This window comes from Hermetia illucens, chromosome 1, assembly GCF_905115235.1.
Source record: "Hermetia illucens chromosome 1, iHerIll2.2.curated.20191125, whole genome shotgun sequence".
In the NCBI taxonomy this organism is placed as follows: Eukaryota; Metazoa; Arthropoda; class Insecta; order Diptera; family Stratiomyidae; genus Hermetia; species Hermetia illucens.
In genome coordinates, this window is record NC_051849.1 from 42,036,754 (window position 1) to 42,063,945 (window position 27,192).

The 27,192-nt window shown below is 42.3% G+C and overlaps 1 protein-coding gene across 2 annotated transcripts; it reads right to left on the reverse strand.

Moving 5' to 3' along the window:
• Window positions 1-457: 457 nt before the first annotated feature.
• On the reverse strand, window positions 458-26,445 carry LOC119651775 (probable cytochrome P450 12a5, mitochondrial). 2 transcript variants are annotated; one of them, XM_038055532.1, is made up of 6 exons: window positions 26,322-26,445; window positions 2,475-2,592; window positions 2,176-2,419; window positions 1,987-2,103; window positions 1,462-1,900; window positions 458-1,399 (listed from the first exon to the last, which is right to left on the reverse strand). In XM_038055532.1, exons 1-6 carry the CDS (start codon window positions 26,394-26,396, stop codon window positions 815-817), a joined length of 1,578 nt encoding a protein of 525 aa, XP_037911460.1. In that variant the 5' UTR covers window positions 26,397-26,445; the 3' UTR covers window positions 458-814. The 2 variants fall into 2 exon arrangements, with proteins under 2 accessions (XP_037911460.1, XP_037911469.1); XM_038055541.1 differs by lacking the exon at window positions 26,322-26,445 and adding an exon at window positions 14,537-14,790.
• Between the last annotated feature and the right edge of the window lie 747 nt (window positions 26,446-27,192).

Genomic DNA, 27,192 nt, shown 5'->3' on the forward strand with positions numbered 1-27,192 from the left:
GGATAATGGAGGTACTAAAATATGCTAAATAAAAAGAAAAGGAAAAATCCAGCATCCAAATAAATGAATCTTTTCGTCAGCTTGATGAATATCAAACGCGAAATGAAATAATTACATACTACAAAACCAAGGATACTACACAATGATCTAGCTAGTTGCCCTGTGATTTTCGGAGACTTGGGTTCTTAGCAAACAAAATTGCGATCTCTTGGCCGCATTTTTTTGGCCCCCTACAGGAGGATGGGCGATTCTGTTGTCCACAATATGAAAAAAATATATGACGACCCTCTGGTTGTGAATAAAATCCAGGTGAATAGACTGCGATGTTAGCATTCGCCCATCAAAGCCTGAAAAAGTTAATAGAGGTAGGTAGAAAAAGAAGACGTGGTGGCCCCTGTTATAGTTTATTAGAAGCCACTGTTACATTTAACCAGTTGAAGAATAGAAAGTCTCCTTGAATATTTCATTTGTTTTATTTTGATAAGTTTTGAAATAAAGAAAAAATATAAACTTTTCTTAGAAAAACAAAACATGGATAACAATGTCTAAAACAAATCTCAAAAACTAATGACAATGGTACAGTGAAGACTTATAAGTTGACGTCCTCGCATTAATTACAAGAATAACAATTTCCCTAGTATCCACCATAATAATAACTGTTGTATCACTGGCTCAAATAAAAATAAATCAGGCCTTATTTTATCTCCCAAATTACTAAACTCCTGCTATATGTTGTGGCCCCCCTCAGTGAAAATATCGAGTAAGGCCTTGAAGAAATAGCAAACTATTTTGTTAACGATGACAACATTTCAATCTAATTTTCCACATCCTTGATTTTAAATTGAAGCTTTCCATCAGGGGTGTTTATCGCAGCTGATTTAAACTTTAAATCTGGTCTATCCCATTCAATATAAAAGTTCCGGACAAGCTTCGAAACAAATACCTCTATCTCGAGTTCGGCAAAGCGCCGTCCAATACACATTCTTGGTCCAAATCCGAATGGAAGAAATGTGAAAGGACTCACACTTTTCGTTTCCTTACTAAGCTCAGATTCCTGATTTTTAAGCCATCGTTCGGGAATGAACTTTTTCGCGTTTGTATATAGTTTATCGTCCACTTGAGTAAATGCAGATTGCAATGCCACTGGTGTACCTTTAGGTATCCTGTAACCCCTCAAAACTAAATCTTGTCCAGTCTGGCGGAAGTTACCATTCACCACAGGTAAGATTCTCATCGCTTCCTTGATGCATGCTCGAAGGTATGGTAAATTGGACATGTTTTGTGGAGTCAAAGGACTGTCCTTTTCGGGAAGAATTTTTCGTAATTCATTACGAAGGATTTCTTGCTTATCAGGATTCTTTGCCAGGTTGTATAAGGCGCTAGTGATAGCCGAACTCGTCTAAGAAATAGATAAAATTTAACTTTGAACAATGTCACCGTGATTTTATCATAGAAACTTACTGTATCCACGCCTGCTATGACCATGTCCGTAGCCATGACTGTGGCCACTTTTGGATTGATTTTAATAAGCTTCTCAAGGACGCTTTGTTCTTTCTCACTTTGCATATTGGTGTTGGATTCCAGACGTTTCCTAGCTTCATCCACATGATGGTAACTAAAGTTTGTTATAACATCTGAAACGTGCATCATTTCCTTGAAGTCTGCAGTAGGAAATACTTTCCACATAGATGGTTTTAAGTCGAGTACAGTAAGCAAATAAAAGAATCTTTTCACAGAGTTTATAAATTCGTGTTCTTTACTATTTTTGTCCAAATTTCCCAAAATTCCGAGACGTGTATCCAGAGCTATTATGCAAATAGCTTCCAATGACCACCTATTCAATTCCTCCTCAAAATTTTCAGGTAGTTCGTATGTGCTCGAATCTCGAATTTTCTTCATTCTGAAAATAACGAATAATTTATTAAATACATTTCACCATCGAACCAGAAACTAGGAAACATCCCAAGTGTACCACAAAAAACTTACCTAACCATAAATTCGTCCACAAATTTGTCGATTTGTGGAACATATAGTTTCACAATTTTAGGTTGCATCATCACCGGATTCGCGGCTGTCCTGAATTCAGCCCATTCTTTTCCTTGCCTATTAAATTCAAATAAAATTAAACATTTTAAAAAAAAACATACATATTTTGTCATATGTTGAAAAACATACTCAATTGTCAGTCCCCCGCTGAAAAATATATCTGGTCGAACCTTCTTTCTGTAATGTATGACGGTGTCCAAACCAGAACGAACAGGCCAAACGCCTTCTGTACGATAAATTGCTTCGAAATCTTTTGGATCAAAAACAAGCGCCATGTCAGGTTTTCCAAACATTCCAGGCATTTTATAAATTTCTCCATACTCATGACGGTACTGTTGCAGTACTTCCGCCATTTCGAGAGTTCGAAATTTTCCTAAGGGAAACTAATCAAATATAATTTATAAAAGGAAGAATCGAGAACAAGCAACCTCCAGGTAAAATATCTTTTAACAGTGTTAGCCGCGATGGTCCCGGTAGCTTCTCGAATGGTAGCGCCATATTCCACTCTTGTTGAAATTGTGTTTCCGCAACAGGGGCGGAAGCGACCTGTAAAAATACTTTATTTTAATCTGTGAAGTACATACAATTCGTGCAACTGGACTAAGCGGAAATGTTTGGTAATATTAGTCAATGTAAATGTCAAAGAAGACAGTGATTTCAAAATTCAATTCGAAAAGCACGCATTTTATTTCTTCCCTTCGTTGTAGGTTGTGCAGTAATGCCGACTGATCCTCGTTGTATCTTGTTGGTATCATCATTATGGTTCGCATTTATAGTAGCTCCTTTCTTTTCTTTAGTATGTTGCCATCGTTACTTCCCTCCGCTCTTTGACAAATACCAAAAGTCCCAAATCAGACCTAAAACTGATCTTTGCGCGATCTTGTTAATTCATGTGACATCAACAACAAGGATATCCCTCGGTGGTATTTTTGGTAGTTTTGATTTGGGTCGACATTTCTTGAAATATCCTTCCAATATTAGGTTTCAGTTGATTGTGGATATGTACACATTATATACTGGCACTGTAAAAGGTTTCTGGATGGCTGAATCTAAGTACATATCGGCCAAAAAAATATTCATCATCATCAACGGCGCAACAACCGGTATCCGGTCTGGGCCTGCCTTAATAAGGAACTCCAGACATCCCGGTTTTGCGCCAAGGTCCACCAATTCGATATCCGTAAAATTTGTCTGGCGTCCTGACCTACGCCATCGCTCCATCTTAGGCAGGGTCTGCCTCGTCTTCTTTTTCTACCATAGATATTGCCCTTATAGACTTTCTATCTTCATCCATACGGATTAAGTGACCCGCCCACCGTAGCCTATTGAGCCGGATTTTATCCACAACCGGACGGTCATGGTATCGCTCATAGATTTCGTCATTGTGTAGGCTACGGAATCGTCCATACCAAAGAAGCTTCACTCCGGGCAAATCAGCAACAGACCACATTTTCTCTCTGCGGCAAGCGATGGAAAAACTGTTGGAATATGGACAACAGTTACACCATCTGTTCATCGACTTTAAAGCCGCCTATGATAGCATAGCCAGGGTAAAACTGTACACGGCCATGAGAGAATTCGGTATCCCGACGAAATTAATAAGACTGACTAGGCTGACCTTGACGAATGTGCGAGGCCAGATAAAAGCAGCAGGATCACTCCAAAGACTATTCGACATCAACAACGGTCTTGTTCTGGGCGTATGGGACTATGCGGCCTAGCAAGATAGCGGAGAATATCTTATAGATGGTACTCAGCAACGTGATACCTCTATAATTGCTGCACTGTGTGATATCTCCCTTTTTATGTATGAGACAGATAATGCCTCATTGCCAGTCGTCAGGCATTGATTCGCTGTCCCATACTTTGAGCACAAGTTGATGAACCACTTGGTGTAACTGATCGCCTCCATATTTAACCAATTCGGCTGTAATTCCATCGGCTCCTGACGACTTATGATTTTTTAGCCGATGAATTGCACGGACTTCCTAAACTTGGTAGTGGCAGTATTTGTCCGTCGTCTTCAGTTGGCGGGACCTCCAACTCGCCGATGTTCTGGTTGTTCAGTAGCTCATCAAAGTACTCAAGCCATCGCTCTAATTCTGTCGGAAATCAGATTTCCCTCTTTGTCTCGGCAGGATGAGCATCGAGGTGTATAAGGCTTCATCCTGCTGACTTGTTGGTAAAACTTGCGCGCCTAATGCGGTTGCTCCCTGTACTTTTCTAGTTCACAGAATTTTTGGTTCTCCCAGGCTTCCTCTTTCCGTCTGTGAAGTCGCTTCTCCGCTCGATGTAGTTCGTGATAAGTCTCTGCGCATGCCCGCCTTCTTTGAGAATGCAACATTACTCGGTATGCGGGATTCTTCCGTTTCGTTGCTAGCTTACATTCATCGTCAAACCAGCCGTTTCGACTCCTTTTGCGGCTAGGGCCAAGTATGTTTGTGGCCATATCCATGATAACGTTCTTCAGGTGATTGTGAATACCATTTGTTGATGCTTCATCTCCAGGTCCTCTGTTGACTGCAGTTATTGCGGCATCCATTTCCCTCTTATAAGTGTTGCGGAGGGTTGTGTTGTGGATGGCTTCAGTGTTCACTCTCACCTAATTGTCAGAGGGAATTCTAGGTGGTATTGTTATTCGAACTCGGAGCACCATGCCAACGAGATAGTGATCCGAGTTTATATTGGCCCCCCTATATGTTCTGACATTCATCAAGGCTGAGAGGTGGCGGCGTTCGATCAACACGTGGTCAATTTGATTGAAAGTGGTCCCGTCTGGAAAGGCCCACGTATGTTTGTGGACCGCTTTCCGCGCAAACCAAGTACTTTCAACAACCATTTCGTGTGACCCTACTAATTGAATAATCCGCAGGCCGTTATCATTTATTCGTGTAAGCTATGGGAGCCAACATATCGCCTGAATACGGGCTCCGTCCCTACTTGGCTATTAAAATCCCCAAGTAGGATTTTAATATCATATGTGAGACAAGCTTCGAGAGTTCATTCTACTGCCTCGTAGAAGGTATCCTTTTCCGACTCTGCAGTCTCCTCTGTAGGGGCGTGAACGTTAATGAGGCTTATATTTCTAAACGTGCCTCGCAATCGCAGAGTGCATAGCCGTTCGCTTATGTTTTCAAAGCCGATAACAGCAGGTTTCATTATTTGGCTGACTAAGAAACCTACTCCGAGCACATGGTTTATTGGATGACCGCTATAATATATGGTGTAGCGGTTCTTCTCCAGGAAACCGGTCCCTGTCCATCGCATCTCTTGTAACGCTGTTATATCAGCCCTATATTGGGACAGGGTATCGGCTAGCTGCTCATCAGCTTTATCTCTGTACAGAGAGCACACGTTCCATGAGAAAATGCGCAAATCGTTAATCCGTTGTCGTTGTCGGGTTCGCCGTTGTAAACTCCATCCTGCCCGAGGCTCCTTTCGTGGCTCCATAACATCGGTTTTCCGTGTAGGGTTGTTAGCCCCAGCGGTCACCATGTGGAGATGGAGATAGGGTTTGGTAGTAGAACTGTTGGTGTTGGTTCAGCAGGTATTTCCCAGGGTTTATGCTCCATCGTGGCTATCAATCCACGTTTCACCCTGGGACCTATACTACCCTTTGACCACAAAAAATATTAGCTTGTAGATAAAATACACGTTGACAACGCCAATATCTTGATACCACACATAAACATTTTTGAAAACCTTACGACATAACCAATTTACCAGAAATGCGTCCTGGTTAGTATTGTCGGCAATTACGAACACAGCTTCTGTTCTGGGGTCAAGCAATCTAACTGTAAGGTAGACTGAAGTGACTATAGTTCTGGGTGAAACTTAGCCTCTCATTTATCTGGAATGTTAACGTGTGGTGAAAAACAGAATTTGATGATCCTACTTTTTAAAAAACGGTACGGAACTAGACTGGGACTCGAAAAGGAGCCCCTTGGCTGTATTCATTGATATGTAGCCATATCTATGTAATATTTTGTCTTACTGTGCTTTTGGCCCGGCGGACTATTTGACCACCACAATTGTGAGAATCAAATGTACTAAACACAAGCAAGAATATCTATAATCGAAAGAAACCCTCAAAAATACATGAACTGTTAAACCTGCGATACTCCCTCGACGATTACCTACCTCGTCGTGGTGAGAGAGCTCAGTAAGGAAGATCCTCTAGAGAGTCAGAGTGACACCTGAAGCTAAGCCAAGGTGTGACTACCGTGCCGAGGGCTGAATAGCCACAGGAGTTAAGATGAAACCATGAATGATAAATTCTGGGTACCAAGCGGCCCCCAGCTTTAACTAACCTTGTCTGCGGAAAGAGGCTCTGCCGAGATCGACTTATTTTCTCCGGTAAAACTAAGGTCATCACAGCCAATTAAGAAAAAATAAAAAAACGAAAACTTATAAAGGCAAAACTAAATCTCAATCGTCACGATCCATTGAGTGAAAGGACAACCGTAAGCTCATCAATGGGGATCCTGAGTCTAGACTCAGATTCTCCACTTACTCAAGTGAGAACCAATCGGATTGGGACCCAGTCCTTAACGGATGAACCGAAGCGAGCCCCTCCTTCAACACTCCTGGCCCTGGACTTCAAACGGCGCCACCCGCTGAGCCTAAAGTCTTGCTCACGAGTAAGCATCTGTCCTCGGTCAGCAAACAGCCTTCCTGCAAACAGCCTCCGGGCAAAACACCTCCAGGAAAATCACAACCCAGGGGCTGTACCAAGGTTGCCATGGACCATTCGGGGTACCTGCGGTCAAGGGCAAGCTAAAGCTTCAGCGGTCCTCGGACGATCCCAACTCTTCGTCACAAACGACAGTAAAGAGGGCCCAGCCGGAAATGGCTAGGCCTTCATTTGCAGCCAAGGCTATCGAAGCCGATGGATAAATCTTGTATGACGACAACAATCCATCCGATTACGATATCGAGCAGTGCGAACAGCTTAGGAGGAAACTCATTCTTGCAAGACCTTAAGCTTCGCTTTGAGACAGTAGGTGTACACCATTATGTTACGGCTAAACTGGCTCAGGCAGTATTGCTCCTCCATCAACAATGTCCGGGAGCGTACGCGACTTACCCTGAAAAGGGTCCCTGCGCTGCCATCGTTCAAAAAGTGTTCCCCCTGGCTTCCAGAAGATGAACCTAATGGTGTCGAGGTTTTGAAATAACTTGGTGTCAGCACCTCCACCTGAATATTGCTAGGCAGCAAAGCAAGAGAGAGCCGACAAGGCTGACATTTTCCATTATAACCGCCTTCCTGGACCGAATATTAAGAAGGTTCGGGAACAAACCGGCTGCCGGCTCTACTATGAGCTTAGAACCATCACGTTACAAGTGTCGGCTCCTGAAACCACTGAAGGCGACGTGTAGTCCGCAACATCTTCATCTGAAGCGTAGATGATGTGCCATATTTCTCAAATAAATTTGCAGCATTTTAAAGCGGCGACTGTAATTATCAGTCGTCGGATCAATAACTGCAAGACATATATATATATCTTATACAAGAACCATGGTTTGTGTGGGGAAATTAGGAGCTTAAACTTTCGACATGTTGACCTGTCGTATGCCAATGGAAGGGATAGACCCCGCTCCTTGGCTCCAAGCTACTCTGATTAACGACCAATGTAATGATGACACGTCAACGGTAAACTAAGTATAAAAAGTCAACAGGGTGATAAGTAGATTCAATTATGTTCTGTATATTTCCCATATGACGCAGAAGAAATTCCTAGTGGAGCATTTATCAGAGCTATCCAATATGTCAAAAGTATCGTAAAGGCAAGCGGTAATAGCAGGATTTGATGTCAACATATGCTGGGGAAGGTCCAACATCAACGCAAAACGATCGAGACTAAAAGGTTATATTGTAATGAACCAACTTTCTTCAACGTAGTCAGGCAAGAGGCCATCGATATCACGGTGGCATCCCCTGGCATTGCGGTTCCTGTTGGAGAGTCGAAAGTACCAAACGATATCATAATTTCGGATCGCAGGCGCATTGATTTCGTAATGGACATGGATCCACCGCCAACCACTCCATTTCAGAATCCACGGAAGACAGATTGGGCGATGTATAAAATAGAATTGAGCGCCCGAGTTACGATTTCTAGGAGGCGCATCAAATCCATTGCTGGCATTGAAAAAACAACTAGGATGAGAAAAAGCTTTTGAAGAAAGCTGTCCACTCAAGACGCCAAAGAAGGGTAAAACACCATGGTTGGACTCGGATTTGGCAAAACAGAGGAGAACGATATTGGTGCCCCTCAATCGTGGTCTGAAGTCTGATTCAGCCGCTGTTTGGAATCGGTATAAAGAGACTAACTCCCTTGAGGCAACCTTAAAGCAAAAGTAGATCCTTGTCAAAGATCGTGGCCAGAAGCTGGGTTATCTACGTTTACAGAGCGAGAGGTACATAGAAAACGATGAAGAAACGGCAAACCGTTTGGTTGAAGTGCATTTCCAAAGAAAAGTCCAAAATCTCATCTTGGGGTCGACAGGTGCATACAGCTCTCAACCGAGAGGCTGGAATCTCGCACGCAGAGTAGTATCACTAAAGCGAATAAAATGGGCATACACATAAACGCAAGTCTGTAGGTCCAGATGGCATCATTCCTACTCTAGTAAGAGAGGGAATTGATGCCCTGGGTCGCCGAATTCGGAATATATACCGTGCATGGCTAGCGCACGTTTATATTCCAATTAATTGGCGTGATGTGAAAGTGATATTCATTCCCAAACCAAAGAAAGAAGTCTAACGTCCTTTCTGCTAAAAGGACTAAAAACACTAATAGATCGGTTCATAAAACATATATACATTCTTAAGTGGTCACTTCACTACACACACACACCTACCAGAAAATCATATCCACGAAAGCAGCATTCCAAGACCTCACGGCAAAAATTGAAAAGGCGATGTCCGAAAAACAATACACCTAAAGCGCATTTATAGAATTCGCGGCAATTTATAGCGCGGCGAGGCAGCATGGAATCGATCCGCTGTTAATTAGTTGGGCCAGAATTCTATTGAGGCAGGATGTTTCAGGAGCTGCCCACAGGGAGAGGTTCTCTCTCCCCTGTTGTAGCTCCTAGTAGTTACAATGTTACAATCGCTCCTAGAGGATGCGAAGGTCTTTGCAAAAGCCTTTGTGGGCGATCTAGCCATAATGATCACCTGCAAGTATGCGGACATGGTGTGTGACCGCTTAAGTGCAACTCGGCAGGTAATCCACTCGAAGCTATCCTAAACCTACCCCTCATTCATTTCGATGTGATCCGGAAAGCATCCAACGACGCATATGGACTCGATACTATTGGTGTCTGGAAAGGCAGCCAATTATAGTCATGCGTCCTTCTGGAATTTCCTTGACAAACATCCAGTAGCTGTGATCTCCACCGATCATATGGTTTCCAAATTTGTCTTTGAAAAGACATACTCTGTCGTAATCACCAAAAGAGAAGAAGGGTTGATAAAGGCCAGGAATCTTTTGGGATTATAGACCTAATAATCTTCACCGATGGGTCAATCATGGAAGAGGGATGGGGTGCAGGGATGCTCTCGAGTAATCCCATTATGAAACTGACCTGACCCCTCCGAAAAATGACGACCATATTCTATGCGATATATTCCATTTTAATGGCAGCAGAAGAATACTTACGACAAAAATAGCGCACCATTCGAATCTGCTCCGACAGTCCGGCAGCGTTATCAACACTAAACAGCAACAGCATATCAAGCCAGAAGCAAGAACTTTCCACGAAGCATTTCTGATGTGGGTACCAGGGCACACAAAAATCGCTGGTAATGAGGAAGCTGACAGACTGACCCGCCAAGGATCGTGATCCACAATGGTGGAGCCAGAACCATCCACTGTAAAGTCTACAATGAAGGATGAATTTGCAAGGAATCACCCAGCCGAGTGGGGAAGTTTGCACTCTTTCCGGTAGTCCAAAATCCTTGTGAAAGAACCCGAGGCCGCTGGAACGACATTTGTGTTGTCCCCTAAGAAGTAGTACATGAAAACCCCAGTAGGGCTTTTAACGGGGTACTGCTCCTCAAACTATAATTTGAAAAAAGATGGGGTGGTGGTTTTGGCGATATGCAGCCAATGTGAGGAGGAGCAAGAGATTCAGATCCCAGGCGAAAACAGACATCTGTCGTGTCGTGACAGATTGGCCAACACTGGGAACAACACGACACGACAGTCCACCGTTCAATTTGGCGTCAATCAGATCTGAAAGAGACTGAAAGAAGATCGATTTTTATAAGTTTTTGTTTTACACAAAACTTTAAAAATAAAGGTAGTCCAGAAGAGTGTTTAAATTACCGTCCGATCTGGTTACTGTCGCATACCATGAAAATTTTTGAACACATTCTGGAAAACCGTATTTGCGACATCGTTCAAATTACCATGAATCAAGCAGCGTTTATCATAGGCGCATCGCAATCTATAGCGATAATCAAGCTACATTGAGAGCTTTGAGTAGTCCTTCGATCTCTTCAAAAATCGTTCACGAATGTAGAAATCGATTGAACTCTGTTTCTAGATTCAATACGGTGGTACTACTCTGTGCACCCGGTCATTGTGGTGTAGAGGAAAATGAAATTTCAGATGCTTTAGCAAAAGAGAGTTCAATTTCCCCCGGACCGGAACGAGGAATTGGGGTTTCATTAACATTGGCCAATACTGCTATTAAAAGCTGGGAACAAGCTTCCCATATTGGCAGGTAGCTGAGCGTTAATGCTGCTAAACACACCAAACAGCAAAGTTTATCCTGGCAAAAAAGGAGGAATTCACTAGCTGGACATGTGTTCAGAATAGGTTTTCTCCAAGATGATACGCGCCCATTATGTAATGAAGAAGCGGAGCCCATGGAACGTTTTCTATGTGAGTGCCCCTATGTATGTATGTGCCTATGTACGTATCAGACATCAGATTTTTGGTGCTGATCTGCTACAACTACTGCGGGTAGCATCACATCCACTAACGGAAATCCTGGCATACATATACGAATCCGGAATATTCCGTTAGACGGGGGAATCGATTACAAGGCACTAAGGGCTGGGTGCTCAGAGATTTTGCCTCTCCCCCACCTCAAACAACAAACGTGGTAGGAGGAGATCGATGGGATGATTCGAAACGAGCATGTAAATAGCATGTGCCTCTTGCATGAATTAAGCCATTTAACGCTGGTAGAGTCCAGAAAGTTTAAAGCGAGTTCCACAAAGAACCATGCTGCTCTTTCGCTATGAAGTGACCGCAATGCATCCTCAACCAGTCGTTGATGTATCTCTCGAGGGTTTCGAAGCAAGAGAAGGGGGGAGAGATAGAACGATAACTCATAGCTAGACCAAGGTATCCGCTTCTAAGGATAGGGGTAATAAGAACCTCTTTCCAAAGATGAGGAAAGTAGCAATCCTCGTGACCTTTGTTGAAGATTATACATAAAGGGGGATGTATTGTTTTTGGTTAACAGAGGAAGGGTTCGGATGCCTATCAGAATCAGGTTCGACATTGATGCCAAACTTACTAATAAGGAGCACAACCAAAGAAAGAATAAGAAGAAGTACGTCTTGCGATTCAGACCAGTCTGCACCTAGAAGACCTAGAGGCCTTTGTGACCGAGAAAATAAACACGGAAGAAGTAAAAACAGTGTATAGTATGTGACAGGAGAAGATGGCAGCGTTATCAGCAAAATTGCTAGAAGCCGGGGTAGATTGAGATGGTTTGCGCAATAGCAAGTGCGGGACCAAAAACGATTTTAGATCACCGCAACCAAGGAAAGCCTCGATGCTCATCAAGTATGCTCTTAGACTTGAAATGAACAAGGATGGGAGCACTTTTAAAATCCAGACATTTTTCTGATGGAGGTTTTTATGGATCTCGGCCGTGGACCAAGTTGGATATGAGCACAAACGTTTAGGAGCAGCATTGACGTATCTGGCGAAAAGATCGGAAGGGATAATATGAAAAATAATAAAAGCTTGGTCACACGTTAAGTTAGATAATACGCGATTCCAATTGATTGATGCTAAGGCTAAATTGAGAGGGTGCTCCAGAGCCAGCGCGAACAAATTGAAAACCCTCAACTTGTTACTTGGGCCTTCAAAACATTCTGTTAAAACAAATGGGCAAATAAGACGGAATAAATTTTATAGGTACAGCGGTTCAAAGGCATAATCGGGCAAAGAGTGATTCATGTTTTCAACATTTTTTTGAATTAATTTATTACTTTTTTTCAAAATTTATATGCTCTTTTGAGTTAATGAACAGACCTTTCAAGAGAAGTATATAATATTATATAATATATTTTTATTAAACATCCCTATAAAAAACGTAACAACAAAACATAAGCAAACATGTATGTCAAACAAATAATCGGACAACCGCTTGAAAAACGGGGTTTCAATATTTTGAAGCATTTCCTTTCGCTTTTATCACTGCTTCTATGCGTTGGTTTATGGAGCGCACGAGATTCGTATCAAATTTTTGGAGAAATATTATTCCGCTCCTACTTAATAGCCTCCTTAAACCGCTCTATATTTTTAAATCTTAATTTCTCTAATTCTCGTGCCAATTGTTCCCAAACATGTCCAATAAAGTTCAGGTCTGGTGACTGGGAAAGTGTCTTTAGACATTTCGGTCAGTTATAGATGAGCGACTATTCAGGAACGTAGGGGACATATGACTTGTAGTTTCGTCCAGGGCAAGGGCAACTCATCAGCCGCTGCCTCACTTCTGCCCTGGGAGCAGTGTGACCAAACTAGTTACAAATTGGTATTTGCTCCCTTATATTGATTGAAAAGCACGACATGTGTATGAATTATAGTGAAGACAAAACCGCCTTGTAAAATTTACGTCTAAGCCGGCCGAGGTTAAACTAAAATTTGGTTTAAGAATCTAGGTATTCCTAAGTCCGCCATCCACTTAATGACGGACTTGACCAGGTGGAAAGCAACATTTTTTCCCATGGTCCAGACAATTCTACCCCCTCTATGTAAGTTTATTATTAGGTGGCGTATTTTAAAAGTTATTTGTTTTAACACCGATAGCACCGATTTGTCTGTGTGTCCGATAATTCCTTTGATTTGATTTTTTGCTTATTCCTTGTGTTTTGATTTTTTATAATAACGTTTAATGAAAATGTATTGTGTCCGGATGTCCGGATAGCTGAGTGGTTAGAGCGCAAGGCTGTCGTACGGAAGGTCGCGGTTCAAATCTCACTGGTGGCAGTGGAATTTGTACCGTGATTTAACGTCGGATACCAGTCGACTCAGCTGTGAATCAGTACCTGAGTCAAATCAGGGTAATAATCTCGGGCGAGCGCAATGCTGACCACATTGCCTCCTAGTGTACCATTACGGTCTTGAATGAAGTGCTCTTACACACTTCAAGGCGCTGATCCAATATGGATTGTTACGCTAACGAATATTATTATTATTATGTTATTAACATCTCTTGAAAGGTAAGTTTATTATCTTAAAGCTGCATATAAATTTTGAGGAAATGAACATGTTCAAAACATGAAGCACCCTTTGTCCGATTATGCGTTTGTACATCGGCGTAGGAGGCGGGCTGCCCTAAATTTTATTCGGGAATCGAAGCGTTTGCACGGTTTGATAAACATATCTTCCAGCCAGAGAGAAGAATTGGCCATCAAGACAAATTCGCGCGCTACTTTTAATAAGTTCAACATATAACGGTAATGAAACTGAGCCAAATTTGGTCTCGATTTGCTCCAATGCCTCATCACATCTTTCATTTGATACGTGATCGTCGATTGATTTTCTAGTTCAAGCATTGCCCAGAAACATTCAAACTGAAGAAGGCATCTTTTTAGGAGCTTTACATTTTCGCAGCAATGTCTCTAATGTCTCTAATTGATATACATTTATACATATGTGAATCATAATGATATTTGTTTGTTTACAAAAACGATAATAATATAGTAGTATATTCTTAAATATCTCGAATATGAACAATCAAGGCTTGTCGTATAGGTCACACTGCAAAAAAAAAACGTAATCAGCTTCTCAAAAATAAAATATTTCTGGGAACAACTTTCGTTTCAACAATATTATAAAAAATCTCTATAAATAAGGTCAGTCGCCTCATCGATTTACACCATTTAGTCTACAAATACTACATAGACTCATTCGTGCCTACTTAGTATCTGTTACTGATAAAATGAAGTAATTATTTGCCTGTGTAACTCGCTATTTTGATTTTCAGTTTATCGTTTCGAATATTGTGTGATACTGAAAATAACTAGAAATTCATGGCCACATTAGATGAAGTGGTTCAACAATAATGATTCGTAACTTCAGACAAAATATTTACATGTGACTCATTTTAATAGTCGACATGATGCTAAAATTAGCTTTTCAGCTTCCCAGTATCAGCTGTTTCCACGAAGCAACTTTGGATGCAAGTTTACCTAATCTATACAACAGTATTGCCATAAAATTAGTACTTTACATACCTGGGTTGCAAATAGTCGAACTAAATAGTTACACTGACCATTACTCCTTACAAAGGAACTGCCGACCCGAAACATCTTTGAATCAGTTTAAATTAACACAATTTTGAAAGGTACGAACCAAACGAACAGCTCAGCGGAACTAACTTTACAATCCTATTTCTCAAATATGCCTGAATCTTATCTAGACAGACAAGCTTTCGCTTCAAAGAACACCAAGTCATCATGAATAAACACATTTATTTGAAAAAAAAAAACAACCTCAAACGCGCGGTTTAAACGCAAAACCAACCGCAACCGAAAAATCGCAAAAGCACGGTTAAATTGGAACGAGAAAATTCCGGTGTTTGTTTGCATGTGCGACGAAAAGTTGCTTGTCCCAATAATTTGTCATGCATTGTACTACTATATTTGTTGGGAAAGGTCAGTTTGACAAAGTTGCTTATCTCTTTATTTGGGCTTAACTGCTAAAAAATCAGATAATTCGGAAGTCGGAAGATAGCCCCTTAACCGATAGTTTCCTAGTTTTATCGTTGGAAGAAATATGCGAGGAAAAAATTCTTAGTTCTAAAACGAAATCTATTATACAATGTGTACAATTATGTACATATAACCAATTTTTAATTATTTTCATTTAAACAATAAAGAATAGGATTTAATTAATTAATGCTGAAATTGCTCTATCAAAGATAAGAACATTTTTGTTTTCAAGATGTCGCACAGAAAAAGGTTTATAATGGATCTGTAATGAGAATTCATGAAGCGATCAATGAAAATCAAGGGCAAAACAGTAATAGGGAACGCTCATGAAATTTTTCATTTTCATTTTATTTATTTCCAATTAGTGTCTTACATCTGATACATTTTACTTAAAAGTAGCTTAGAATTAGCTTAGCTAGCTTAGAATTATTACAATGGGCTATACATTGTTTGGCCTACCCGACCTTCTCTGTAATTAACTTTATTGTGTAAAAACAAACTGTAATTTACAACGTTCCTTGGCTTTGTATTTAAGTAAAACATTACTTAACCTATTTTCAAAACTGCGTCCGCACTAATGACGCGAGAAGGTTTTGTTTTACTTACTTACATCTACCTTATTACTACTTATATTTGCTTTCATAAATACTTAATTCTACTATATACAATAGCACTTAATATTCATATAGTGCTTAGCCTCTTTGCACTCCTACCAGGCAAGGTGTGTCGAAGAGGGACAGGATTATTGATTTTAGGCCAGGGTTCAGTATCTGGCACGGCCTAAGGGAAGTCGCTAGTGGGATTGTTTTGCCCTGCTCATGCAGTCTTCTAATTTTTAGGTTTGGATGGTTTTCAAATTTATTGAAAAACCGCTCCGTAATGTGGAATATATTCTCTAATGGGGTCTATATTTGCTCGCCGGTGTACTATGGCGTTCCTGCCGCACTTCTTAGCCTTCCAATTGAAAGAAAATCCATGTCTTAATATACGGCGTTCGAAAGACATGCATTTATCCATGGCTTTCGAAGAGCAAATGATCCACGAAGGGGCTCCGTAGCAGATGATGGGCCTGATGAGAGTCTTATATAGGATCAGCTTAGTTTTGGTGCTTAGACCCACTTTTTTGCGAAGAACAAAGTAGATCTTGCGCAATGCACCATTTGCTTTGCCAATGGCTAGTTTAACATGGTCGTTAAATCTTAGGAATTCGTTCAAATTGATTCTTAGATATTTGATCGATTTCGACCCTCTTACTATTGTATTCCCGATTTCCAGTTTCAGGCGTTTAGCCTTCCTGTGGATAGATCTAGATCCCAAGTATCTAGATTTCCTCCTGAAGATACAGACTTGTGTCTTGGTTGAGTTAATTTTAATACCCCAGCTCTGGTAGTAGTAGCAGAGGTCAACCAAGTAATCCTCTATATCGCTAACTGCCTTGTCTGGGCGAAAATTAGAGGAGTAGACGAGTGTGTCGTCGGCATATTGCATAAGTTCTGTACCAACCTCAGGGGAGGGGACATCAGCAGTAAAAATGTTGTATAAAGTAGGACCAGAAATGGATCCCTGCAGCACCCCAGAAGTAACCGGCAAGAGATCGGAAATCTCATTTCCGACACTGACGTAAAAATGTCTATCCTCGAAGAAACTGATGGCAAGTCTGATCGTCGGGATTGGGAATTCGTATTTGATCAGTTTATAGATTAGCCCCTTTATCCAAACGGAATCAAAGGCCTTTTCTAAATCCAGAGCCCAGGCTACCGTGGGTTTGTTATTGACATTAAGTCTGCCGGCCACAGTATCGTGGAGGTAGCTCAGGGCGTGCTGCGTTCCGTGTTTAGCACGGAAACCGAACTGATGATCTCGAATAATGTTGTTAAGATTGCAGTGTTGGACCAGCCCTATGGTCCATGCTCTCTCAAAAAGCTTCCTCAGGTTAGATAGAAGTGAAATGGGTCTGAAGTTACCAGGTTGACAGGAGACACCTCCTTTCCGAATGGCTATAATTTTGGCTATTTTCCAGGTCAATGGGAGGTAGCCATTATTAATGCAGTTATTAAAAACCGCAAGCAGGAACTTAATGGAGGCTACTGGAAAATTTTTTAAGACAAAATTCGTAATTCCATCTGGACCTGCTGACTTTTTACCGTTAAGGTTATAGGTAATAGCAGTGAGTTGTGATAAACTCAGAAATTTGTTCGAATCAGTAGGCTTGTTGGAAGGGTTCTGGGCAGAAAAAGACGTGATTCTGTAGCAGTTCCTAGAAGTGAAATCTCTGACTGTTGAATCAACAGTCTTAGTGAGAGCCGTTCTGTTGCTCGGAGGTGTTGCGTTGAGCTACCGCTCGAAGAATTCCCCAAGTGTTTTTGCAGCATCACTGCAAACTCGCACTTTGTTTTGGGTTAGAACAAAGTTTGCTTTGTATTTCCCGGTTAGCCTGTTGATATTTTGGAACATATTAACTCCAGGCTTAATGTCTGCAAGTTTGCGGGTCAATTCCTTGCTACACCATACCACGGATTAGCGTACTGAAACAGTTAATCCGGGAGATTAATGCTTTATATTCCGCATTTATTTTATTCCCGTGCTCGTGAAATTTGCGCTTGAGATTACGCCTCCAAATCTGCCTAACTTTCAAGTGGAGCATTATCTCATGTGGAAGAGAATTGAATTCAAACTCATCGACTTTTATCAGCATAGATTTCCCGCATGTAGCAGTGTCAATAGCGTCCGACGCCAAGTTAATAACCACGTCGATTTCTTTGTCCGACAGATTGCGATTATTTGAGAGCTTTTCCAAGTTGAGTTTTGGTGCTAACTCAGCCCTGAATTTATCCCAGTCAGTGTGGGCGAAAAACCTAATTGTGGTCATTACTCTCTTTTTCAAAGAAAGAGGTAAGGACAGTTTGAGATTGACCGCGAAATGGTCGGACATGCCTGGTAAGGTATCACATGATATTACCTGAAGGCTTTGCTTCATTTCCATAGACAGAAGGAAGTAGTCTAATATAGATTGACTACTGGGCCTTGACGGAGAACTCGGCAAAACCATCACGAGATTGGTAGGCGAGAAAGGGTCGTCGATCCATTTGAGCAGGGTTTTCCCATTACAGTTAATGGCCGAGTCGCCCCTGTGAGTGTGCCTGGAGTTGAAGTCGCCTCCAAAGACAAGGTAATTAGATTTCAACTGGAGATCGCTCAAGACTTTTAAATCATGGCCCAGTTCCTCATTTATAGATTGGCACCTAATATAAACGGAGACAATGAGAATCCGTTTATTGCCAGCCGTTTTAATGAAAGCCGCCGCGGCGGAACAGGTTAGCAGGTTGTCTATGGGAACTTCCTCGAATTCATAATCTTTTTTTATTAATAGGGCAGAGCCAGAGTTGTTATCGTCCCGGATGGTATTATATCCGGTGAAGTCCACGTTATGTCTGCTTTTAAGATGGGTCTCCGAAACGCAATAAATGGCGTGAGATACAAGGGACGCGGAGTTAAAAGTAACGATACTTAACTCCATAAATTAAGAAATTAAATTAAGAATTCGTGCTGGCTGAGGTGAGGGCTCCAACCAATTCACGGAATGCAGCCGGCTGGTTTGGAGGAGACTTTGTTGGAGGTGGAGGTGCAGGGGCCACCCGGGGCAGTGATTGTTTCATGGCTTGGGCGTAAGATATTCCTGGTTTGGCCTAACTTTGCGACAGTTGTGCTACTGCCTGTTTGGTCTGCTGTGCTTCTTTAGATTTGAGGGACGTGGGCAGTCGCCACGCGGATGTTTTGTGGTTCACTCAACGCACCGATATACAATTGTACAATTTTGAGCAACGTGCCCAAAATTTTGACAATTGAAACGGTCTTATTTTTTCTAAGGTAACCTTCTGGTGTAGAATGTATTTCACCTTGAAGGCGTCGTTGAGCTCTTGAGAGGACTCGAAGGTCACTATAAAAAGTCCCGATTGAGACTTCATTGGGAGAGAAGGAATCCCCTTATGTAGAGCTTTGTCCTGATTTGTCAGGAAGTTGGCTGCAGACCGGATTTTAAGCAACAAATGCTCAGCTTTGAGCTCCGAAAGAATTTCTACAGCATCGGTTTCCCGATGTAATCCTCGAATAATGAGGGACTGCGTCCTCAGGGATTGAGGGGTGCTCGTTGTGGCGTTTAAGCCTTGCTCTTTGATGAGAGCGAAGATTTTGCCGTGATCCTCGATGGATTCGGCGAAAATGAGGGTCTTATCCACCCTCGTGTTCTTGAACGTTGCCTTTATCCCTTTTGCCTTAAGGGACTTTAGCAGGACAGGAACATTTAATGAATATCCGGTAATTACCGGTATCTTTTGCTTCTTTGGTTTCTGAGCGGGGGTTGGGATAATATTTGCCTGGGGAGTGCTTTCACTAATTTTAACACTTTTGGCACTAACCTTACACCTTTTTGGCTTACGTCTTGTGACGAAGTTGAATGGGTCTTCGTCCTCCGATGTTGCGGCAGTGATGTTGCTCGTTACGGTCTTGTTGGCTTCAATGTTGCCGGCTACGATGTTGCTGGCTTCTAAGTTGGTCGGCTCTACCGAGACAGCTCCGGCGAAAGCAGACGCACATCCCACGATGTCGCCCACTTCAATGAACTGTCCGGCTTGCAGGTTTTCCTTCTCCTGCCATTTTTCACGTTCTGCTCGGAGCTCCGCGATCTCCTCCTTCAGCATTTTAATTATCTCGAGCAGATTTGCTCGATTCTCGTCTCGGGAGCTCGGGCCCCCCTCTTCGTCAGAGGGGCCCCCGGTCTTCGCCCTCTTGGCGGACATTTTGTCCCCAAGCCTGTCCTGCGTGGATGTCAGGAATTCGGTTGACTAAAAGGAAACTGAAAAAAACAATCGCATGTAAATTATACTTTAATATACGGTGTCTCAATAATATTGAGATCCACTGTCTATTGTTAACAGAACAATACTTCCTTTGTTTAATTGCTCTACAGAGCACTCCGCTTAACACTTCCGTCACTTTTGTCACCTTTTAATTTTTCGTTCCTAGAACACTTGGACTGCTCCGCAACACGTCCATTCACTACGAGATCTCGAAGCGAACTGGCTCAAGAAAGCGGCGCGAGTTATGTATCAGGTAACGTCTGGCATGGAACAGTATGACACCAAGAAATACGACACCATACTCACAGACGTGAGAAATTATTTGCAACATTCCAAAATTTAAGAAAACGCAGACGCTAAATCAGCACAATAAAATCATAAATACGCCTGCCACGTAACTTCTCGGCGAGAGTATTACTTAGATCGTAGATCCGAAATAGTAATTCATAATTTGTTTGATTCATTCCGGTTCTCAGGGGACTTGGAGTCCATTTCTTTTTTAAACACTTTCGGCCCACGGCATATAACTCGCCTGACTGACTGAAATAAATATCTGGAGAAAATATTATAAAAACATTCATCGATTAAAGGGATTAAGCGATATGACTTGCGTTTTGCACCTTCAAAAAAAAATTATACCAAAATCTTCTGGAGGACGGAATTGAAATATCGCCGATGACCTCAAGGGTGCTCAAGGGTTTTATATAATACTAACCCTTATTAAAATCGATTTACTGCCTGTCTTTTTTTTGGAAGTGGAAATCTTCAAAAGACACTGATCTGGACACACCAGTGTGTGGGATTTTTACCCTGGCTCTCCTCCTGTAGTAATTGTAATTCTCGTGCCAATTATTCCCAAACATGTACAATAAAGTTCAGGTCTGGTGACTGGGAAAGTGTCTTTAGAAATTTCGGTCAGTTATAGATGAGCGACTATTCAGGAACATAGGGGATATATGACTTGTAGTTTCGTCCAGGGCAAGGGCAACTCATCAGGCGCTGCCTCACCTCTGCCCTGGGAGCAGTGTGACCAAAGTGGTTACAAATTGGTATTTGCTCCCTTATATTAACTGAAAAGCACGACATGTGTATGAATTATAGTGAAGACAAAACCGCCTTGTAAAATTTACGTCTAAGCCGGCCGAGGTTAAACTAAAATTTGGTTTAAGAATCTAGGTATTCCTAAGTCCGCCATCCACTTAATGACGGACTTGACCAGGTGGAAAGCAACATTTTTTCCCATGGTCCAGACAATTCTACCCCCTCTATGTAAGTTTATTATTAGGTGGCGTATTTTAAAAGTTATTTGTTTTAACACCGATAGCACCGATTTGTCTGTGTGTCCGATAATTCCTTTGATTTGATTTTTTGCTTATTCCTTGTGTTTTGATTTTTTATAATAACGTTTAATGAAAATGTATTGTGTCCGGATGTCCGGATAGCTGAGTGTTCAAATCTCACTGGTGGCAGTGGAATTTGTATCGTGATTTAACGTCGGATACCAGTCGACTCAGCTGTGAATCAGTACCTGAGTCAAATCAGGGTAATAATCTCGGGCGAGCGCAATGCTGACCACATTGCCTCCTAGTGTACCATTACGGTCTTGAATGAAGTGCTCTTACACACTTCAAGGCGCTGATCCAATATGGATTGTTGCGCTAACGAATATTGTTATTATTATGTTATTAACATCTCTTGAAAGGTAAGTTTATTATCTTAAAGCTGCATATAAATTTTGAGGAAATGAACATGTTCAAAACATGAAGCACCCTTTGTCCGATTATGCGTTTGTACATCGGCGTAGGAGGCGAGCTGCTCTAAATTTTACTCGGGAATCGAAGCGTTTGCACGGTTGGATAAACATATCTTCCAGCCAGAAAGAAGAATTGGCCATTGGCTTGCGGTCGACAGGCCATACAATGTACTGCAAGTCAGGCAGCCAGTGGCTTTGTGTGGGCGAAAATAAGTGGTGTATATGTATACAGCTGCAACGCCCCACCAAGTTTGACACTGTCTGAATTCGAGCAAATGCTTGATAATCTTGTTCTCGACACTAGGGGACGTAGTCCAAAGGTGATTGCTGGTGATTTCAAAGCTTGGGCCCTAGAGTAGGGTAGTAGGGAATCAAATGCTAGGGGCGCAGTTTATTAGAAGCTTTTGCGCAGATGGACATAGTTTTGGCTAACGAAGGTGCTGTAAACACCTTCCAGAAAGTGGAGTCAGGCTCGGTTGTAGACCTGACCTTTGTCAGCCCTTCGCTGGCGCCTGGTATGCCCTGGTGCGTCAGTGAACGCTACACCCACAGCGATCACCACGCAATCTTCTTTGAGGCATGTGTCGAGCCACAGGCCAAAGAGCTATCATGCCCGAAACCGAGAAAGATTTCAGGCTGGTCTGCAAAATCTTTGGATGAGGAGACCTTCATAGAGGTATGGTTAGATCAGCCTGATAAAGCAGGCACCTCTACGAAAAGAGCCGTCCATCTGGCTCAATGCATTGCCAAATCGTGTGACGCGTCCATGCCTAGAAGGTGTTCAATCCCCAGTAGAAGACCAAACTACTGGTGGAATGATGAACTGACCGGCCTTCGATCAGCCTGCCACCGAGCCAGAAGAGTGGCTCAGAGGGCGGTAGGTAGAGTCGAACAGGGGCAAAAAGAGCGCGCCTATAAGCACCATCCAGTGAAGCAAGAGGGAGTGCTTTAAGGAATTCTGCTCAGAAGCGAACACAAACCCGTGGGGGAATGCCTACAGAATCGTGATGGGACGATTCAGAGGTCGTTCATCTCCGCAGATCACGTGTCCCACCCTCTTGCTAAAAATCATCCAGGGGTTATTCCCCCAGCAAGAGGAGAGCACCGAGACATTCCAACCACCTCTGAATGTGACGGCAATTCTGCCAGTCACCAGAGACGAGCTGTTGGATATCTGCGGTAGAATAGGAGACAATAAAGCTCCCGGTTGTTGAGAGCCAAGGCGGCCTTTCAGATCGGCAGTATGGGTTCCGTAAAGCCAGATCAACCATTGATACCATCAAATTGGTTACTGGCTTGGCCGAAGATGCAATTCACGGAAAGGGTAGTACCAGCAAATATTGCGTGGTAGTAACCCTGGATGTGAAAAATGCATTCAGTTCGGCCAATTGGAATCTAATACGGAAATCTTTAGCGAAGATTGGTATTCCTGCCTATCTTGCTGCTATCGTCGATAGTTATTTAACTGAAAGGAGGCTCTGGTATGACACCGATGACGGACCCCAGGAGTACGTTGTTTCCGCGGGTGTCCCGCAGGGCTCCGTATTGGGCCCACTATTGTGGAACATCATGTACAACGATGTACTTAATCTTCCCCTTCCGGGGGAAGCCACAGTGGTCGGTTACGCTGACGACATAGCGCTGGTTGTTGTCGCAAAGCATCTCGAAGATGCGGAGTTATACTGAGTGAGGCAATCGGTGCTGTTAAAAGTTGGCTGAAGAGCTCTGGTCTGATACTTGCGGAGGAAAAAACGGAAGCGGTCCTCATCACTAGGCACCGGAAGAGAAATTACGCCTGTATTAGAATCGGGAATCATATCATCACTTCCAAGCGACCATCAAATACTTGGGGGTGGTGATAGACAGGAAGCTCAGCTATAAGCAACATGTGCGGTATGTTTGCGACAAATCATCAACTGCAAGTATGGCCCTGGTAAGGATGATGCCGAACGTTGGAGGGCCACGACATACCTCTAGGTTGCTTATAGCCAGGGTGGTGACCTCGATCATGCTCTATGCAACGCTAGTTTGGAGGGAGGCGTTGAGGATGTCAGGGAATGCTACCAAACTGAGTTCAGTCTACAGGAGGACAGCCCTGAGGGTATGTTCTGCCTTCAGGACTGTCTCAGGTGATGCAGCATTCGTCATCTCTGGAATGATGCTGATTGACATCTTGGCAGATGACATGGCGAACATATACAATGCGAAGCCAACCTCTTCCTCATCGCGGACGAAGAAGACTGAAAGGAAAAGATCCATAAATAGATGGCAAGAGCGATGGGATCGCTCGGGAAAGGGTCGGTGGACGCACAGGCTCATTCCTGCCATCAAGGAGTGGTTGGAGAGACGACACGGTGAGATTAATTATAATCTCACCCAGTTTCTCACGAGGTACGGAGGATATCTCCAATACCTTCACAGGTTTAAATTGGAGAGGACCCAGAGCATGTATTCTTCCACTGTCCGAGATTTGTGGAAGAAAGGAAGAATCTAGAGGAGACACTAGGGGAGGTGCTGGCACCAGAAAATGTGGTGCCAAAAATGCTAGCACATCAAGAGAATTGGGATGCGATCAATTCCATGATCGCATCTATCCAAAATAAACTGCGAAAATCAGAGGAGAGGAGAAAAACGCGGTCACATGCGCCGCGTATACAAGAAAGGTGACATCGATCTACGCGTATGATGGACTCGGGCATCGGGTCCTTACGCAGTTCAAAAAAGTTTCCATTTCTGAGTTTCAATGATACTGCGTCGTCGTAGTCGGTTTTCGCCATTATAACGACATTGTTACCTTTGTCCGCTTTCAGGTAATATACTGGCTTATCTCTTAGTTGACGGACCATTTTAAGATCGTCCTGATGCTCGTTTAGTTTTTTCTTTTCTGTCTTTAAACTAATTTTTGATACCCCACTTCGAATCTCTTCTTTAGCCTCGCTGCTAAGCCATTTTATTCCTGCTTCGATCTTTACAATGGTTTCGTCTAATCTAGTTGTGGCTGATAGCGCGTACCCTAGTCCATTGTTCAAAACTGTCAATTCTCTGGGGGTAAATTCTATCGATGATTTATTAACCACATAGTTTGCTAGTATAGGCAAGGGGTTTTCCTTCTGTGTTCTCTTTTGTGTCAGCCGAGTCCATTTAATTTTATGCGCTTTTCGCTTCTTAGCTACCTCACATTCGAATGCTCTCTGGATTTTATAAAAATTTTATAAAACCACAGCGGGAGTCTCCATGGGCAACCCAATGTCACCACTGGTGACGGAAATGTTTATGGCATACGTTGAAACAATCATCGAAGAAAAGGGGATAATGCCGAGGATTTGGTTCAGGTATGTCGATGATATATTTGCCATAGTTGAAAAGGACAGGGTAGACAACACGTTAACAGAAATTAATAGGATACACCCGAAGATCCAATTCACAATAGAAAAAGAAGAGCATGGAACGTTACCATTTTTGGACCTACGAGTAATTAACAATAGCGGAAAACTCGAATTCGAGATATACAGGAAGCCAACGGCAACCCAAAGAACGATACCAGCAACTTCGGCTCATACCGCAACACAAAAAATGGCTGCTTTTAATTCAATGGTGCACCGTCCCTGCACATACCTCCTAAACAAAGATGGCTTCCATAAAGAAAGAATGTTCATACTTGATACAGCTATCAAGAATGGTTACACGGTCGAAACAATCGAAAAGCTGATCAAGAGAAAGAAAGACCAGATATGGAAGAACCAACATTCAACATTGTTCGAGCAAGAAAGCACTCTAGCTGATATAAAATGGGTGAGCATACCATTATCCAAACACTTTTATATGATAGGATAAAATCCCTCCTAGGGAAATACAATATAAAAGTGGTCGGATCAAGCAGAGACGCAACCCTTAAAAGACAATTAGGGAGCGAAAAGGACCCATTAACGGAAGAGGAAAAAAGTGGGATTTACAAGATCAGCTGCAATGACTGTGAGATGGTCTACATTGGCCAGACAAAACGCCCCATCACGACTAGGTTCCAAGAACACCTGAAGGAAGTAGAGAAGGGAGAAAGACGAGGAGCCAACACGGTGCGTTCTTCGGTTGCGATGCACGTCATAGAGGAGGGGCATTCTGTGACGAGGGCAAATATTGAGCTGGTACGACAAGTGAATAAGCCACACACCTTGGACGCATGGGAGAGCTTGGAAATATTGCGAAAGGATGCGACAAAATTGATGAACACAGATGGAGGGAATTGTGCATCAAGGCTAATCAAAAAACCCGCTGACAAACACAGGGACCGCACCACCCACTAACTATTGATAATTGATGGCCATCAACCCAAAAGTTATTATATTATCCCTACCTGCATGTGGACCTTTTTACGTTTTTCTCTTTACCTTTTATTACCCACATACGGATCTTTAGCTTTTAAGCAACTTTTTATAATCTGTCCCTACAGACCTTTAATTTGTTTTATTTAAAAATCAGGAAAAACTTCCCAATGATTTAGTAGCTTAAGTACTGAGGAAGAAAGTAAGTAGCTTTCGAAATACGTATTTACTAACTATTCAAAAATATTGTAGTAGGAGCAAGCTACCTAGTTTTATTTTTATTTAGGTTTTTAGCTTCCCAGTATTAACTGCTTCCTGGAAGCATGCAAATTTACCTAATCTGCACAACAGTATTGCCATAAAATTACTACTCTACATACCTGGGTTGCAAATAGTCGAACTAAATAGTTGCACTGGCCATTACTCCTTACAAACGAACTGCCGACCCGAATCATCTTTGAATCAGTTTAAATTAACACAATTTTGAAAGGTACGAACCAAACGAAAAAAAAACAACCTCAAACGCGCGGTTTGAACGCAAAACCAACCGCAACCGAAAAATCGCAAACGCACAGCTAAATTGGAACGAGAAAATTCCGGTGTTTGTTGGCATGTGCGACGAAAAGTTGCTTAAGGTTAAGAAGTTGACAGGTCCCCAGAGACCTAAACAAGTCGGAAACTGGGAGCTCAGCGCTTCAAGTATCATAGGTTTTGTTGATTTTTTATATAAGGATATTTGGTTACACGATGGTTCCGTTTATATATAGTTCGTAGTTGTACTGACATTTTATGTTTTAGTGAGCAGTTATATGACACGGGAGGAGTAACTTTAACCTACCCTAATTTTGTTAATTATATAAGGATTTTCACAGGTGTGATAGTTTAAAAAGATAATTAAAACCTATCTTCCTGATTTAGGATGAACTTAATTATGCCTTTTCGTCTTTAAGTTCTAATTCGCCTAATGTGAGGAGGTTTACAGTTCGCACCATTTCGTATCATTCGGTACAGCCCGTTCTGAGAAAAATGCGTATGACAGACAGACAAACAGCCAGATGCCAGACAATGATAGACCAATTTTCATAAGATTTGTTTTCAACAAAACCTTAAAAAAGTGGGCCATGTTACCTTTTAATTGTGACTGATTCAAGCGGAATTTAGAACTTTTTAAGGTAGGAAAAAGAGCAACATCGGGAGTTGCAGGATTAGCGGCGATCGGAGAAAATACCAGGAAACTTTGGCCTACTATAA

Excerpts from the sequence above, each read along its gene's own strand:
- LOC119651775 (XM_038055532.1), bottom strand. The coding sequence starts at position 26,396 with ATGATTCGGGTCGGCAGTTCGTTTGTAAGGAGTAATGGCCAGTGCAAC. Across the intron at positions 2,104-2,175 it reads AGCGGGGGACTGACAATTGA|GCAAGGAAAAGAATGGGCTG; the intron begins GTATGTTTTTCA and ends TGAATTTAATAG. Across the intron at positions 1,901-1,986 it reads GTGGACGAATTTATGGTTAG|AATGAAGAAAATTCGAGATT; the intron begins GTAAGTTTTTTG and ends CGTTATTTTCAG.